General features: G+C 44.6%; 1 protein-coding gene across 1 annotated transcript; it reads right to left on the bottom strand.

Annotated features, from left to right (window-relative positions):
* Positions 1-134: 134 nt before the first annotated feature.
* Positions 135-7,587, bottom strand: ATP5PO (ATP synthase peripheral stalk subunit OSCP). The gene is made up of 7 exons (XM_006048224.3): positions 7,473-7,587; positions 6,081-6,131; positions 5,026-5,136; positions 2,716-2,845; positions 1,920-2,032; positions 607-693; positions 135-316 (listed from the first exon to the last, which is right to left on the bottom strand). Exons 1-7 carry the CDS (start codon positions 7,506-7,508, stop codon positions 203-205), a joined length of 642 nt encoding a protein of 213 aa, XP_006048286.1. The 5' UTR covers positions 7,509-7,587; the 3' UTR covers positions 135-202.
* Positions 7,588-15,133: the final 7,546 nt, after the last annotated feature.

Below are 15,133 nucleotides of genomic sequence, written 5' to 3'. Positions count from 1 at the left end.
CTTCCAATTTCTAAGAACAATCGACAAAAACTAAATTTCAAAGGGCATTTTAACCTTTACGGGGATCCTGAGAGAAAGATATAAAAATAAGGCTCCCTGTACTTCCACTTTAAAAGACAGAAAAACACAGTATATCCTGTTCAGGAAGCGTTTTATTGTTGCTCCCAGTTTAAGAATTCTCACTTTTAGAAAATCAACACTTTCACAGAATCTCCCGCATTGCTCTGCTCAGCTTCTGAATCTTGGTTTTTGCAGACATATCAACGTATTTCTCTCCAATACGGACAATCATTCCACCCATGATCGACGGATCAATCTAGGAAAGAAAATAGGTTGGAAATGTGAAAATACGCTGACATTTCATTAATGAAAAAGCAAGATAAAAAAAGTGCTCTGAAAAGTCTATGTGCTATGGAATTGTAACATGTAATAATTACATCTGGAAAAAGAAGTCAAATTGTGAATGGACTCAGTAATAGTCTATTTTGAAAATAAACATAAAGGTTCTACTATAGGCAAAGTTTTACATACTCTGCTCTCACTTTCCACTCCATTTTAAGTGCCAAACAACCTCAGGAAATGTACTGTACACAATTAAAAACCTACCTTAACTTCCAATTTCAAAACCTGGCCTTTACTTAGGAAGCTCTTCAGGACCGTCTTCAATTCAGTCAGAGTGGCTTCATCTAAAGCCTAAAAAAGGACAAAACATCCTTAAACTCAGGTAAAGTAAAACAAGTCACTACAGTAGAAGGAGAGAAAAATCTCCCTCTGGGAACATTTCATCAAGACAGGCCGTGTGAATTCCTGTGCTCGGTATCTGGGGACCCACTCTGGAGTCGCACCCCAAGAGGCACTCATCGGCGCTGGTCTCGGGCATGTGAAAGCCCGCCTCACAAGAGCACCCCTGGTTACGCTCTTTTGGAGAGTCAGAATCTCTGAAGCACTACAAACACTCATCTAGGTAAGATCAGGTGGTGCATACCCCAAGTAACTCTACCATGCTTGGTAGGTAACTAAGCCCAGTAGACTGTTCTACAATGAACTACAGTGCAAAGAGAATACAAGGGAAATACAGTGTACTCCACTGAACACTGGACAACAATGAACGAATTCCAGCGAGGCAGTGCCACCTAAGGAGCATGGACTACTGGGAGACAGGACTGTGGTTCAAATCCCAGCTCCACCTTCTGTGACCTCCAGCAAGCAACTTCCTTTCCCTGGGCTTCGGTTTCCTCATTAGTAAAATAAGGATAACAACACTTCTGCTTCACGCAGGCCTTTGACATTAAGTAAAAAAATTATAAAGTGCCCAGCACATTGTGTTTCAATAAATGGTGACCATTATTATACTCTACTTCAGCAAGCCCATAAGACCAATGGGGCCCGTTCGCCTTATACTCTCTGCTTCATCACCACAAAAGATTAACAGATTACATTTCAGTAAACTACTGAGCATGATGTTTAAAAAATAATTCAAACCTGTACTGGAATATAAACCAGTATTTCCTGACACATTTTAACCCAACCTACAGTCTTTACGAATAACCGCTGATTAGGGAAGCACCAGGGAGACACCCGCTGGGCCTTGCAAAGCAGAGGTTCACAGAAGGGAAGTGAAGTTGTGTCCAACTCAGTTGCGTCCAACTCTTTATGACCCCACGGACTGTAGCCGATCAGGCTCCTCTGTCCAGGCAAGAGTACTGGCATGGGGTGCCATGTTCACAGAAGCTGGTATAAATGAAGAGACCTTCCAACTTAGTTGACAAGTCAGCTCAGTTCAGTTGCTCAGTTGTGTCCGACTCTGTGACCCCATGGACTGCAGCATGCCAGGCTCCCCCTGATTTCTTGACTTTAGCCTTTTTGTTCTACAAAATGGAAAGTCAAGACAAATGCAGTGGCAACAACTCACTACTTACAGATGCAGTGGTAACTGTGCACGGTACTTCTCCACGGTGGACACTCATCATGGTAGAAAATGCGGAAATCACCGCAGGGGTATTACTCAAGCGACCATTTTCAGCAAGCAAATCTGGGAAAGTGAACACTTTTCACTTAAATCATATTCATGAAGCAACATATTCACCTCAAACGCAAATTGACGTGGCCTTAAAATACTATATTCAATGTCAGTTAAGGATGTGGACGGAGACGCTGCAACCTGTTATCTAAAAAGAATATTCAATTTTTTTTTTTTAAAAGACTGCACCAACGAGGACTTAAATTTGTAAAGGGGTGTGTGTCTTAAACGAATCTGCAATAGATTTCTTCATCCCAGCTTGAAATCTGATTTTCAGGTTTATGCCACGAATCCCCAAATTAACATACTTATATTCACTACACATTTTCTTTGGATTCTGAGTGATCAAGGGATTTGAAAAACAATTAAAATGTACCAAAGAATGCAAATGTCTTTAAGGACAGAGACACAGCCACTGGCTATAAACCACTTTCTTGGTAGGGATCCCACTGGCCTCCTCCATGGCGTAAAACTATGCCTTGAGACACTCCTCCATCTTAATATCCTTCTGACAGTGCTCCTCAAACTATATGTGCAAGCGACTCACTCGGGGGCCGGTGAAGATGCAGATTCTGATTCAGCAGGTTCGGGTAATGAGACTCTACACTGCCAAAGGCTGGTGGTGTTCCTGGTCCAGGGATCACAGTTTCAGGAGCAGAATTTTCAGAGACTTCAATAAAAGAGCTAATACTTACTGATCAGATTGGACGTGAGAGGAGAGAACTTCTCCTTTGCCGTCATGTCACTTAGGCTTTTCACTTTAACTGAACGCTTTACATAGGGATTCAAAAGAGAAGCGGCCATTTTGGGTTCCTTCAAGATTTGCTAAAAGGACCAAAAATAATCTTAGACTCTTTAGAACATAAATGATGCCAGCTGCTGTACACACACTTTCTGATGAATCAGGTATTTCATGAATAAAATTAGGAAAGTTTAGTCAAATAAATTTTTGCCTTTAAGATGCACCACAGATGATTTTACACAGGATACGGTATTGTGTGAAAATATTTAAGACCATTCTAATGAAGTTGATTTTTGCTTTTCAGGAGAGACTATTTTTAAAAAACTAAGCAGCCATAAGACTGGATCTGTGGCATATTGTAATGTATCTACTGTGGGTATTACTCTGGTTTTTCCCCTGCTAAGAGGGTGCCAGTGATGCCCACACACAACGCAGACCTAAGGAGATGCACCGAGTGCGGGCGGCCCCTCGGCCTTTCCCTCGGGGGCCTCTCCCTCTAAGGCTGATCCGGATTCCGGCCAGCTGCCCAGAGCTCGGGAAAACCAACCCAGCGCTGGGTGGGAGCTCTGGTGCTTTTCCTGGGAGGAAAAACGGCCAAAAAAATCAGAATGCCAAGACCACAAGAGAGACCACTCTGTCTCCACGACCACAAGAGACGACTCTGTCGCCGTCCCACTACATCACAAACGTCAGGTCCAGGACCACGGGCAGCTTCCAGCACTCTGCGCCCCTCAGCGTCAAGCCAGAGCTCCAGCAAACCAACCGCTGTTTCCATGTGGGTATCTCTTGGTCACACACCTCCACTGACCTTTCGATCAACCCCTCTGCTGGGCTCCTGGACAATTTCTGCCTCTGATCCTACCTATGTGCCTACACTGCCATCTAATGTTAAAACTTCAACTCGAGTGACCCCCCAAAACAAGGTTTTCCCATACACACTGCTGGCTTATACAACGACAAGCATTCTGGAGATGGAGCCATCCCAGTTTCAGGTCTCTAACCATTTCTGCTGTATCATCCATGGACCGTTAGCGACACCTTGGCAGCACCACGTTTTCCTCCTGGCGCCGAAAAATGGCTGATTTTGTTTCATAAAGAGTCTTAAGGTTGCCGCCTTTGTATGTCTCCACAGCTTAACGGACTTCAGTTTTAATTAAACCCCATTCTAAGGCCCACAAGCCAGGCACTGTCTCACTTGTGAACACCACAGGTTTACGAGGGGTGTGCATGACAGCAGAGGGCAGGGGAACCATCACCTCCCCAAAAGCCTGTGCGACCCTGAAGACTTCAGCTATCCCAGCCCAGAAGCACCTCCAAGTCAGGCTGCTGGGTCTGTGAAGATCCTAACAGGTGAGGGTACCAGCGAAGATCAAGCGCACTGGACAGAGGGAGGGATACAGAGCTAGAGTTACTGAGCATTAGGACAAAGGCTCCCACAAAAGCTCAAAATGAAAAAATGCACAAAACGCCTAAGTATTGTTCTATACAGCTAGTCTGTGAGGGTTTTCCCCCTTCTAAGATTAAAAACACAAAAACAAACAAAAACAAACTTGAGGTGGCGACTAGAAAGTAAAAGAAGGGGAAGCAACAAAACCTGGAGCAACTTGTTAACTATCAGACGACTCAGGGAACCTGCAGTGGCGATGCTCCTGTTTAAGCCACACTGCAGGCTCCTGCTAACTCAGTTCATGTACTCTGCATGTTTACAAAAAAATACAGATCAGCTTCCCCCGCGGTCTCCTGGTCTTCCTCCGCCGGTCTGCCATGGTCCTGCAGCCCGGGCACCTTCACTAACGTGCTGCCCAGCGGGCTCTGCTCATTTTCGCTCACGTCTTGGGAATAAAATGACAACTGACACTGAGGAAAAGACTTCAAAAGGAAAATCAATTCCCAGCAAAGCAAGATCATAATATATCCTGAAGCCTACTTTGGAAATACCGAGTAATACAAGCATAAATTCTCAAGGTAATTTTTAACCCTTCTTTGAAATGGCAGTTGTTTCTTAAATTTAGATTTTCTATTTCTTCTCTTGAGCCCCAAATCTCGGTTCCTAACATTAACATTCTTACATATACCTATTATAAATAGGTTCAGAACAATTTTACCCAGTATTATAACTATCAACATGGTTACAGGAAATGTTTTTTTCTTTCCCTTTTTTTGCAATTCTTTTTCTCTCAGGATATACTTCATTAAGGATGCACAAAGATCTAAGGAAAAAACATACAATGAGAACTTAACAATGAACAGGAAAGCTACTTACTCCTACTCGCAACAATTCCTTCTCTACTTGCTCCAGTTTATTCTGTTTAGATGCAGCAGAATACAGAGCTGTGGCGTAGCGACCTTCGATGCCATATATCTGAACAGGTGGCTTTAAACAACAACGGTGGAGTAAGGGAAGAAGAGAAAAGGAAAATCAGTTCAGACCATACCATGGTATCAAGAGCAGAAGTCTTTATACTTCTAAAATTATTATAAACGCAGCCTGAGTGACAGCCCTCACACAAATAAGGGGCGTCTCCTGCCGCCACCCCATCTGTGAGCTTTCAATTCCTCGTCTTAAAATGAGGGCTGAGAAAACATGGTGTCTAAAGTCCCTTTCCATTCTACAGAAAATTCAACTGTGCTAATTTTGAGATAAACTTAGGATTCCTTTGAATTCAGTAATTACTTAGTTCCAAGTTTAGGCGGTGTTAAACACTGATAGAAGGCAGTTTTGAACACGTTAGCGCCGGGAAACAGGTGTTTATGAGACACATACAAGCACAATTTTATACATTTCATAGCAATACTGCAAATTTCCCTTACAGAGTATCTCCATAAATGTTCAGTTTAATGGAGCCCTTTAGTAATTTACTAAGTGCCTGATGCTTGAATTATTTTTTACAGTGAACCACAGGCTTTTTAAACCACGTTATCATCAATGTATGACTACATATGCTTAGTGGTACTGTGTGATTGTACTGGAAAAGCTTAGGTTTTTAACGAGCAAGATTTAGTTTCTGTCCGGCTCAGAGACTAAGCTGAATAACCCCTCCTCTTTTGTAAAATGGGAAGACCAGCTACCTCCCATCACTGTTACTGTGTTTTAAGAAATTCTCCAACTTAAAAGGTTTTTTCGTGGGCCTGGTCTATGGCAGGCATTCAACACTATCCTGTTCCCTAGCTCCCCTACTCCCCAGCATGTCTGGGGAACCACAAATCATACAGAAAGATTTAAGTGTTAACTGTACAAAATCCATGCCTAAATGTACTGTTGTCTGAAACCACACACATTTATTTGCTTTACAATTACAGAAAAATAAGCTGACGTACCCTCACAAGCTTGGCAAACGGCCTGACCACAGATGTGCTGAAGCATCGCACCTTTAACACAAAAACAGAGAGACCGGATGAAATTACTGATAGTAAAAAAAACAGTAAATGGTTCACTTCTTATGTTTCCTTATATCATCACATAGATTATATGAGGCTGAGCTGCTCTTCATCACCCAGGAGTAAATTTTCCCACTGAAGAGTCATTACAGGTTGCATGGGAAAACTGCCTTCCCACTATGAGGCTGGCACACGAGTATGGGAGAGGAAAACACTAAATTTGAGAAAACATTTAGTTGCTCAGTTGTGTGTGACTCTTCTCCAACCCCATGGACTGCGGCCCACCAGGTTCCTCTGTCCCTGGGATTCCCCCACTGCGAGAATACTGGAGTGGGTAGCCATTCCCTTTTCCAGGGGATCTTCCCCACCCAGGGATGGGACCCATGTCTCCTGCATTGGCAGGCAGGTTCTTTACCACTGAGCCACCAGGGAAGCCCAAGTTTCAGAAGTAAGTCTTAAAAAAAAAATTGACAAGATTTCCAGCATTTATGTTACCATCGTGGAGCATGAGTCCAATAACAAGTGGGACGATTCCAGGCATTATCTGCGAGAGAGGTACCTTCTTAAGACTCCAAAAGCTATCTGAAGATAAAGATGAATTCTCTGGCTTGTTTCCTACCAAGATACTAACCTTGATATTGTTGAAATGGTATCTTGTCTATCAAGAGTTGGAATCCAGAGTTTAAAAAGCACCCGCAAGGGTATAGGTCACCTTCAAATAATTCCACCTTCAAATAACTCCAGAGTGTACTATACAGCTGAGAGGGCTAAAAGACTTTATATAACACTTAGGGAAAACTTTCGGAAGGTACAAGGTATTATGATATATATAAAGCATTGTATAACATAAAGAGCACAAATTTTTCTGTGACTCTGTGGGTTCGAATCTCGGTTCTACCCTTACTTAGTCAAAAACGAGTCATTTAAACTTTCCAACCTCATTTTCTTCATAAAAATGTGAAACATGTTTTACAAATATTCTTTAGGATTACTGTTGACCCACTAATACTAGTAGTCGTTTAATCACAACAACAAAGATAGATCCCCCTTCTCCTGGGTCTCTCAACCAGCTCCTTCCCGGGGCTGTGCTCAGAGGACGCCAAGGTTAGAAACGAGCGTGCAGCGTCCACTGTGTCCCGCGCGCATCCCGTGGAAAGGAGGGGTAGGGGGAAAACAGGGCCGCCCAGCGTCGCCCCCACTCTCCCGGCCGCACGACCTTAAACGGCCGCTACGCTCCCCAGGTGTGGCCTGGAACTGTGAGGCTTGGGGGTCCAATGCTGGTCACTCCAGGAGGGCTCCTCCCGCTGGCTTTCAGGACCTCCGTCCTCTCACCTGCTGGGACAGCCCGGACACTGCTAGCGCGGCCATCTTCTCCTGGCGGCTGTAGGTCAAACCCGAGTCGGCGAGAGAGACCGAGAGCGCACGCGTGCGTCAGCGTAGCCGCTCGGCCTGCTGGGAAATGTAGGCGTAGGTCGTCAGGCCGCATGCGCGGGGTTCTCCCTCAGGCTGGGAGTTGTAGTCCTCAGAAGCGAGTGCTCCTCAGAGCTGGTGGGGGTGTAGGCTAGAGGGCTCGGAGAGCATCTGGAAATGAGATTGAGTTATTTACTGCCCCGTAGTGTAGAATAGAGTTAATGCCCCTAGTTTTAACTTTCCATTTGGATAAGTAGGGTGGCATTTGTTCTGTTTCACATACAATTAGCATGTTTACTCTTCCTACCACGCCAAAGTGTGTATCAAGTGCAGGTCCTTGCACTCTGTGTATGCTGTATATGCAGCTTTGCAGCTCAAGCCGCGGACCCTACAAGCCTAATACTTGGACCGTGACTGCTCCTGCTGACCGCGATCCCCAGTCCACCCCATCTTCCTGAGTACAACATTGACCCCCTTGGTTTGTGCAGAAGCGTGAGGTTCTGGTGATTAAATACTTCCTTCTGGGTAGGGCAGAGTAATTAGCTGAGAAGCAGACCTAAAAATAGAACTGGTGTTTGAGTAAAGCGTGACATTGAAACTGAGAAACCAACACTAGCTTTGGTTAGTTTCTTTGCATTCATAAAAACAACCTATTTTCAACCCATTTCCCCCAAAAATAGAACACCAATTTTTTAAACTTATTTTTAAAATTAATTAATTTATTTTATTTGGAGGCTAATTACTTTACAATATTGTGGTGGTTTTGCCCTACATTGACATGAATCAGCCATAGGTGTACATGTGTCCCCCATCCCGAACCCCCCCTCCCACCTCCCTCCCCATCCCATCCCTCTGGATTGTCCCAGTGCACTGGCTTTGAGTGCCCTGTTTCATGCATCGAACTTGGACTTGTCATTTTTATTTTCTGTAAGGAAAAGAGTTTGCAGTCGGAGCATGGTTGGAGTTTCTGGGTTGCAGTAATGGGGCCCTATGGTCAATTAAGGTGTTTATCTGCTCAGTTTTATTATAATTATATATCTATTATATATATAAAATATAATATATTGTTATATATTATTATATATGAATTATATATCTTATAATTATTAAGTCATTAATTTACATTAAAAGTCATTAATTTTAATGTGTGCAGTTTTCTCATCATTACAAAAAACTTGTTAAAATGCAGGAAAGTAGAAGGAATGTAATTGCCCTCTTTTGGACCGCCTGAGGGCAGCCATTGTCAATATTTTAGTGTGTTGTCTCCCATTATTTTTTCAGAGAGTAGCCTGAACTGCCCAGGCTAGAATCCCAGTCCTTTCATGGACCTTGACCCAGTTATATAATTTCTCTGTGTCTCAGTGTTGTTATCTGTGAGTATTATAATAGCAGCTACCTTACAGGCTGTTAGGAAAAATGAACAAGATATACAACAGTTTTCTGGCCGACTAGCCCTCAATAATGCTCTTTATTTTGCTTTTGTTTTTATCACATATACGGACTCACAGTCTGCATAATTTAGTATCTTGCCTTTTTCCTTAATACAAGAAAAAAGTGTACTAAATTATATATGATTCATAAATACATGCTTCCAGCATGATATAATCGTATTTCTTAGTTATAAGATTTTCACCCATCAAGTGGGTATTCTGTGATGTAATCATTCAATAACTTTTGAACATAATTCAGATGGTTGCCTTTTTTCCCCCCTTTTAAAACAGTACTTCATCTCCTGAGCATCTTTAGACACAAACTTTTTTTCCTTCATACTTAGGATAACTTCCAAGTAGATTTCCAAAGATGGCACAACTTGGTGAGAGGGTATGAACACTTTAAAAGTCTTTGATGCGGGAATTGCCTGGTGGTCCAATGGCTGGACTCTGCACTCTTGATGCAAAGGTCCTGGATTTGATCAAGGTACTAGATCCCATGGGCAGCAGCTAAGAGTTCGAAAGCCTCAACTAGTCCCCCAGGCCAAAGATCCTGCATGCTGCACCTAAGACCTGATGCGTCCAAATAAGTAAGTAAGTAATTTAAAAAGTCTGTGATGAATGAGGGCATGCTCTTTTCAAAACTTTTAACCACTTTACACTTTCACTAGCAGTGCAAAAAAACCCTTGTTTTACCTCCCTCTGCAAATTCTTCTGGGAGGCTGTTTTCAAATAAATCTAAGGGAAGGTGTATTCATTATGCAGAACGTTTTTTTGAGCACCTATGACTCAATGGTAAAGAATCTGCCTGCCCATGCAGGAGACACAAGTTCGATTCCCAGGTCAGGAAAATCCCCTGCAGAAGGAAATGGCAATCCACTCCAGGATTCTTGCTGAAGAATCCCATGGACAGAGGAGCCCGGTGGGCTACAGTCCATGCAGTCACAAAGAGTCAGATATGACTGAGGGACTCAACAACAGCAACAATAAGTGCAGGCAGCTCTTCTACGCCTGGAGGTACAGCAGGGTACAGGACAAAGTGCTCGCCTTCGCAGGTCTTAAGTTCTACCTGGAACCAAACCCCAAGCCCATGTTTTCTAATGTATGGGCCTTATTAGATGTATTTCAAGTCAAAAGTTCTGGGACTAACTATATTTGAAAAACTCTAAATTATGGCATTGGTAATTAATTATAAGTAAGCTATAAGGTTGCATAGCAACAGGGAGATTCCCTCTGTCTCCTTTGCATTTATCCCCATCTCACTTCAGCCCTTTGCATGTTGCTAAAATAGTAGTTTGTGGTCATTTGAATTTAAGGTTTATCAAGTGGCTGCACGTGTATGGTTTCATTTTTATTTTGAGGTTCAGTTCAGTTCAGTTCAGTCGCTCAGTCGTGTCCGACTCTTTGCAACCCCATGAATCGCAGCACGCCAGGCCTCCCCGTCTCCTCCTGCCCCCAATCCCTCCCAGCATGAGTCTTTTCCAATGAGTCAACTCTTCACATGAGGTGGCTACAGTACTGGAGTTTCAGATTTAGCATCATTCCTTCCAAAGAAATCCCAGGGTTCAGGATAACTCTAAGATGAAGGGAGTCTGGTACCTCTCCCCTACTTTATATGTGCTGAAACTTTCTGGATTCTGTTTAGGCAGCTTGTCTAGGAAATGGCACCTCTGGCTCTCAGGATGTACTTCTGGGCATTGGCTTTCTTTTTTTTTTTTGGCCATGTGAAGCATGTGGGATCTTAGTTCCCCAACCAGGGATCGAACCCAGGCTCCTTGCATTGGAGGCTCAGAGTCCCAACCACTGGACCGCCAGGGAAGTCCCAGTCTCTGCATGGGATTTTGATGCCAGTGTATGCTGCTTCCATCTTGGTGATGTGACAAGTGGAGAAACACAGAAAGAACTCTGAACCTGATGCCTCTGCAGTCAAACCGCCCTACATTGCTCTTAGATTTCTGGGCGTCTGCTGAATTCTCACTGCAGGCAAAGCCCAGCAACGACTGACCAGGACCTCAGAAGCAAATTCTTACCAGGTACCATGGGTGCTAAGTCACTTCATTCGTGTCCGATGCTTTGCGATCCTGTGGACTGTAGCCTGCCAGGCTCCTCTGTCCATGGGATTCTCCAGGCAAGAATACTGGAGTGGGTTGCCATGCCCATCTCCAGGGCTCTTCCCAACCCGGGGATCAAACTCGAGTCTCTTACATCTTCTGCAAAGGCAGGCAGGTTCTTTACCACTAGCGCCACCTGGGAAGCCCCCACCAGGTACCATCTGACAGCAGTTTCCCAACTGGCACTGTCAAACCTTCTTCTGTGCAAGAGTAGAGAATTTGAAAGAAGAAAAGAATTTTGTCCCGTAGAAGAAGGGAAACGACTTAGTACTTTATTTTTAGGCTCTTTCCTCCTGTACAAACTTAAATTTAAGATAGTTATTTTAACAGCTGAGGCTGATGGAGTTAAAGGGACTTGCCCAAGGTCACAGTCCAGGGCTCTAGCGGTAGTGAAACCCAGACATCAAATCTCAGCTTTTTTGTTTCATGCTGACTTTCAATTCAAAACAAACATTTCTCACCATTTTATTTTCTCTGCAAAGGCACCATATGCTGGCATGAAAGACAGCAGCATGGTGTCATGAGACCCTCAATTGCACATGTGTAAAAAAAATGAAGTGATTTTTCCCCTTGACCCAAGAAAGAACCTTCTAAAACTCAGAAATCTGGATGAAGGTTAACAGGCAACACGTTTACTGCGCTCAGTTTAAAATGACAAAAAATTGGAAACAAATGTCTGAGCATAAGAGAATCGTTTTTAAAATGGAACACTGTACAACCATTACCACGAGATTTTCAAAAAGTATTTAGTGTTAGAGAAACATATTTAATGACACGGAGGGAAAAATTCCAAACTACATACTCTGTTTTTTCTATACTGAGCATGTGTTGCTATCATAATCAGAAGGAAAAAAGAGGGGGGATGCCATGGTCCTGTCCCTTAACGATTTGCCCCATTAAGGAGAGACCCACCCACTCTAGTTTCTGACAATGCTCGGCTTCTGACCTGTAGGGTGAAGTTCAAGTTGATGAGTTCCAGGAAGGACCAGGCTCCAAAGTTAGACCAAAGGATTTCTAAGTTTTCTTCCCCAGGTTAACTTCAACTAGACTCCCCCAGCCCAGGGAACCTGTTCTTCAGTTTTGCACAATGTATCTAAGGATGGTATCTTCAGAACAAAGGGTGTTAAGATTGTCCCCATGCATTTTGTTACATTGAAAGAACCTAGGAAATGTTTGCATCATTCAGATGTTTATCTTGGACTGAATTTCGCATCAGTTTTCTCTCTCTTTTAGTTCTTTTCCCCTCCGAGTTTATTTTGAGAACTGTACATGGATCCTTTACAGCAGACCCGAGCCACTTGCTGTCTTGGGGGCCCAGGTTGGCAGCCCCAATTTAGAACTCCATATGTAGCTTGTTTTTCCACTTAAACCTTGAGAGTGGGAACATGCTTCTGGCAGCTCTCTACGCATGTCTATGGCGTTAAAGGGGGTCTGAGAGGAGTCCTGTCAATGGGCGGAGGCCCCTGGGCTGGAATTGACTTGGCTTTGGGCAAGAAAAAGTGTTGCAGAAAGTGGACAATGGGACCCCAGGTGCTGCGGCCATATGATTTTAAACTTTTTATCCTTGGGATCCGATGCATCTACTACAGAGGAAGTGAGGTGGGAGGGCGGGTCAGGATGGGGAACCTGATGTACAGGTGTACAGGATGTACACCCACGGCTGACTCATGTGGATGTATGGCAAAACCATAAAAACAAACCAACAAACATAAATACGGCTTGGTGGTATTTTCGAGTCTTTGGAGAAGGTTGCTTTAGGTGGGTCCGCAGCACACAACGGGGATCTGGATGGTGACTGAGGCGAACCAGGTACTGCGGGAAGCGGTCCCCCTCCCTGGCCACAGGCATCTTCCCTGGGCCTCTCTGGGGCCCGCGGGTGGTTGCTCCTGTCTTGAAGCATCACCTACTCCGCGCTCAAGGTCACGGGTGATGCTCGGCCTGATCTAGGTTTCCGAGGCATCATCTTGACACTGGGGGGCGCCATCTCCTCATGTTGTCAATTCCGCCTCTGGCCTTGGCATCACTTTTTTCTAGAGCTTTCGGCATTCAAACGTCCGTGTCACCGCTCACACAAACAAGCGTGAATCGAGTATTATGAGATTGACTCATGAACTGACTTCTGAGTGATGCTCTAATCCGGGCTCCTTGTGTTTCGGGGCTTAGACAGGTACAGTTTCTTGTTCTTGTCACAAAGCCTGGCGGGGGAGCCAGTCTCTGCATCCCCCAGGGGCCCCCACCCGCCAGTGCTCTTTGCAGCTGGCCCTGGTTCCTTCTCAGTCCTGACGCTTCCCCATGCAGGTTTGGCATTTGCCACCACAGATCCAGGAGAACTTCGCCTCTGGGCTAGAGCGGATCTTTGTCTTTTTTTTTTTTTTTTAATAAATAAATAGATTATTTATTTAGTATTTTGGGCCGTGCTGGGTGGCATGTGAGATCTTAGTTCCCCGACCAGGGCTCAAACTCATTTCCCCTGCACTGGGAAGTGTGGAGTGCTAACCACAGGCCAACCAAAGACGGCCCCACCTAAGTCCTTCTTATCAAAGTCCCTTTTTCTTTCTGGGTCTGGGTCGGTTCAGAGACAGGTTATACCGTTCAGTGGGTGCCCTGTTCTGGGAGATGGTAATGATGACAGGAATGAGCAAATGATCAATGCAAAGCATTCTTCTGTCTGTTGATTAGATAAAAAGGCCGCCTGTAATCTGAGGAGACCAATGACCACAGTAAACAATGTATGTTGGGGGCCTTTCGGATGTAAGGAAGCGATCTGCGGCTCCCTGCTTGCTTCTGTTTGGTGATCCTGCTGGGGGGCTCTGGGGACTAGGGTGGTGGTGGGCGAGGATGGGGGCTGGGAGTGGGGGGTAGAGGTGAGGGGGGAGGGGTCCCTTGGGTCCCCGTGGTTTGGTCGTTATCTGCTGGGGCTGCGATGGTAGTTCCGTGCTCTGCAGCCCCACTGCCTGGGGCTGGCATCCCGGCCCTGCCACTCACCAGCTCTGTGCCTCAGTTTCCTCACCTGGAGAATGGGGGCAGGAATCATACAGGTCATGTGACTGAATGCCTGAGGAGGGTTTGACCAAGTGCTAGCATCAAGGCAGTGCGCCATGACCTTGAGCGGTTCCTCTCTTTCTCAAGATCGTTTCTCTAAATATAGTCTTTCTATGGAGGCAGGAGGAGCACAAACCCGAGTCATTCTTTTTTGTTTGTTTGTTTTTTGCTGTACTGAGTCTTCGCTGAGGCTTCTCCAGTGCGGTATTCAGGCTTAGTTGTCCCCAAAGGATGTGGAATCTTAGTTCCCCGACCAGGGATTGAATCTGCGTCCCCTGCGTTGGAAGGCAGATTCTCAACACAGGACCTCCAGGAAGTCCCAAGCTGGGTTATCCTTCATTATGGGATTTTAATTCTTATTTTCATCTCCTTCCTGAATGGTGGCCCAGAACAGCGGAGCAGAGCTTCATCATGGCTTCTGAAAGCTGGGAAATGGTTCTTGTCAAAACCAGGCCCTTCTCGAAGGAGCTGGCCTGTAGAGGGAGGGGCCACAGCTGGTGTGTCTCAACCTGTCTCCTCATCTGGGAGGTCACAGAGAAGCCAGATTTGTGGTTTTAAAACATCCAACTCTCAAGATACACTGGTAAACAAGAAAGAAATGAGTACTGCTTCCTTTTAGAAAAAAAGGAGTATATATATTTGGTGTGAGTAAAAATGTGGGAACAGTGAAGGCTTTGTAGGAGTTTGGCGTGAAAAAGAAATTATATGATAAAGAAAAAGATTATATATATATGTATATATATACATATATATATATATATTTTTTTTTTTTCCACAATTACTTGTAGCTCAGATGGTAAACAATCTGCCTGCAGTGCAGGAGACTCAGGTTTGATTCCTGGGTCAGGAAGATCCCCTGGAGAAGGAAGTGGCAACCCACTCCAGTATTCGTGCCTGGAGAATTCCACGGACAGAGGAGCCTGGTGGGCTACAGTCCATGGGGTTGCAAAGAGTTGGACACGACTGAGCGATTAACGCAGTGATCGTAAAAGGAAAACTA

The sequence above is a fragment of the Bubalus bubalis genome, chromosome 1 (assembly GCF_019923935.1).
Source record: "Bubalus bubalis isolate 160015118507 breed Murrah chromosome 1, NDDB_SH_1, whole genome shotgun sequence".
Taxonomy (NCBI): Eukaryota; Metazoa; Chordata; class Mammalia; order Artiodactyla; family Bovidae; genus Bubalus; species Bubalus bubalis.
The sequence above is the reverse complement of the archived record's forward strand: the minus strand, read 5'-3'. Positions and strand labels throughout refer to the sequence as shown.

Coding starts and splice junctions, on each gene's coding strand:
- ATP5PO (XM_006048224.3), bottom strand. CDS start 7,508: ATGGCCGCGCTAGCAGTGTCCGGGCTGTCCCAGCAG. Junction 2,033..2,715: donor TCTCACGTCCAATCTGATCA/GTAAGTATTAGC, acceptor TCACTTTCCCAG/ATTTGCTTGCTGAAAATGGT. Junction 694..1,919: donor GCACAGTTACCACTGCATCT/GTAAGTAGTGAG, acceptor GTCCTTTTTTAG/GCTTTAGATGAAGCCACTCT.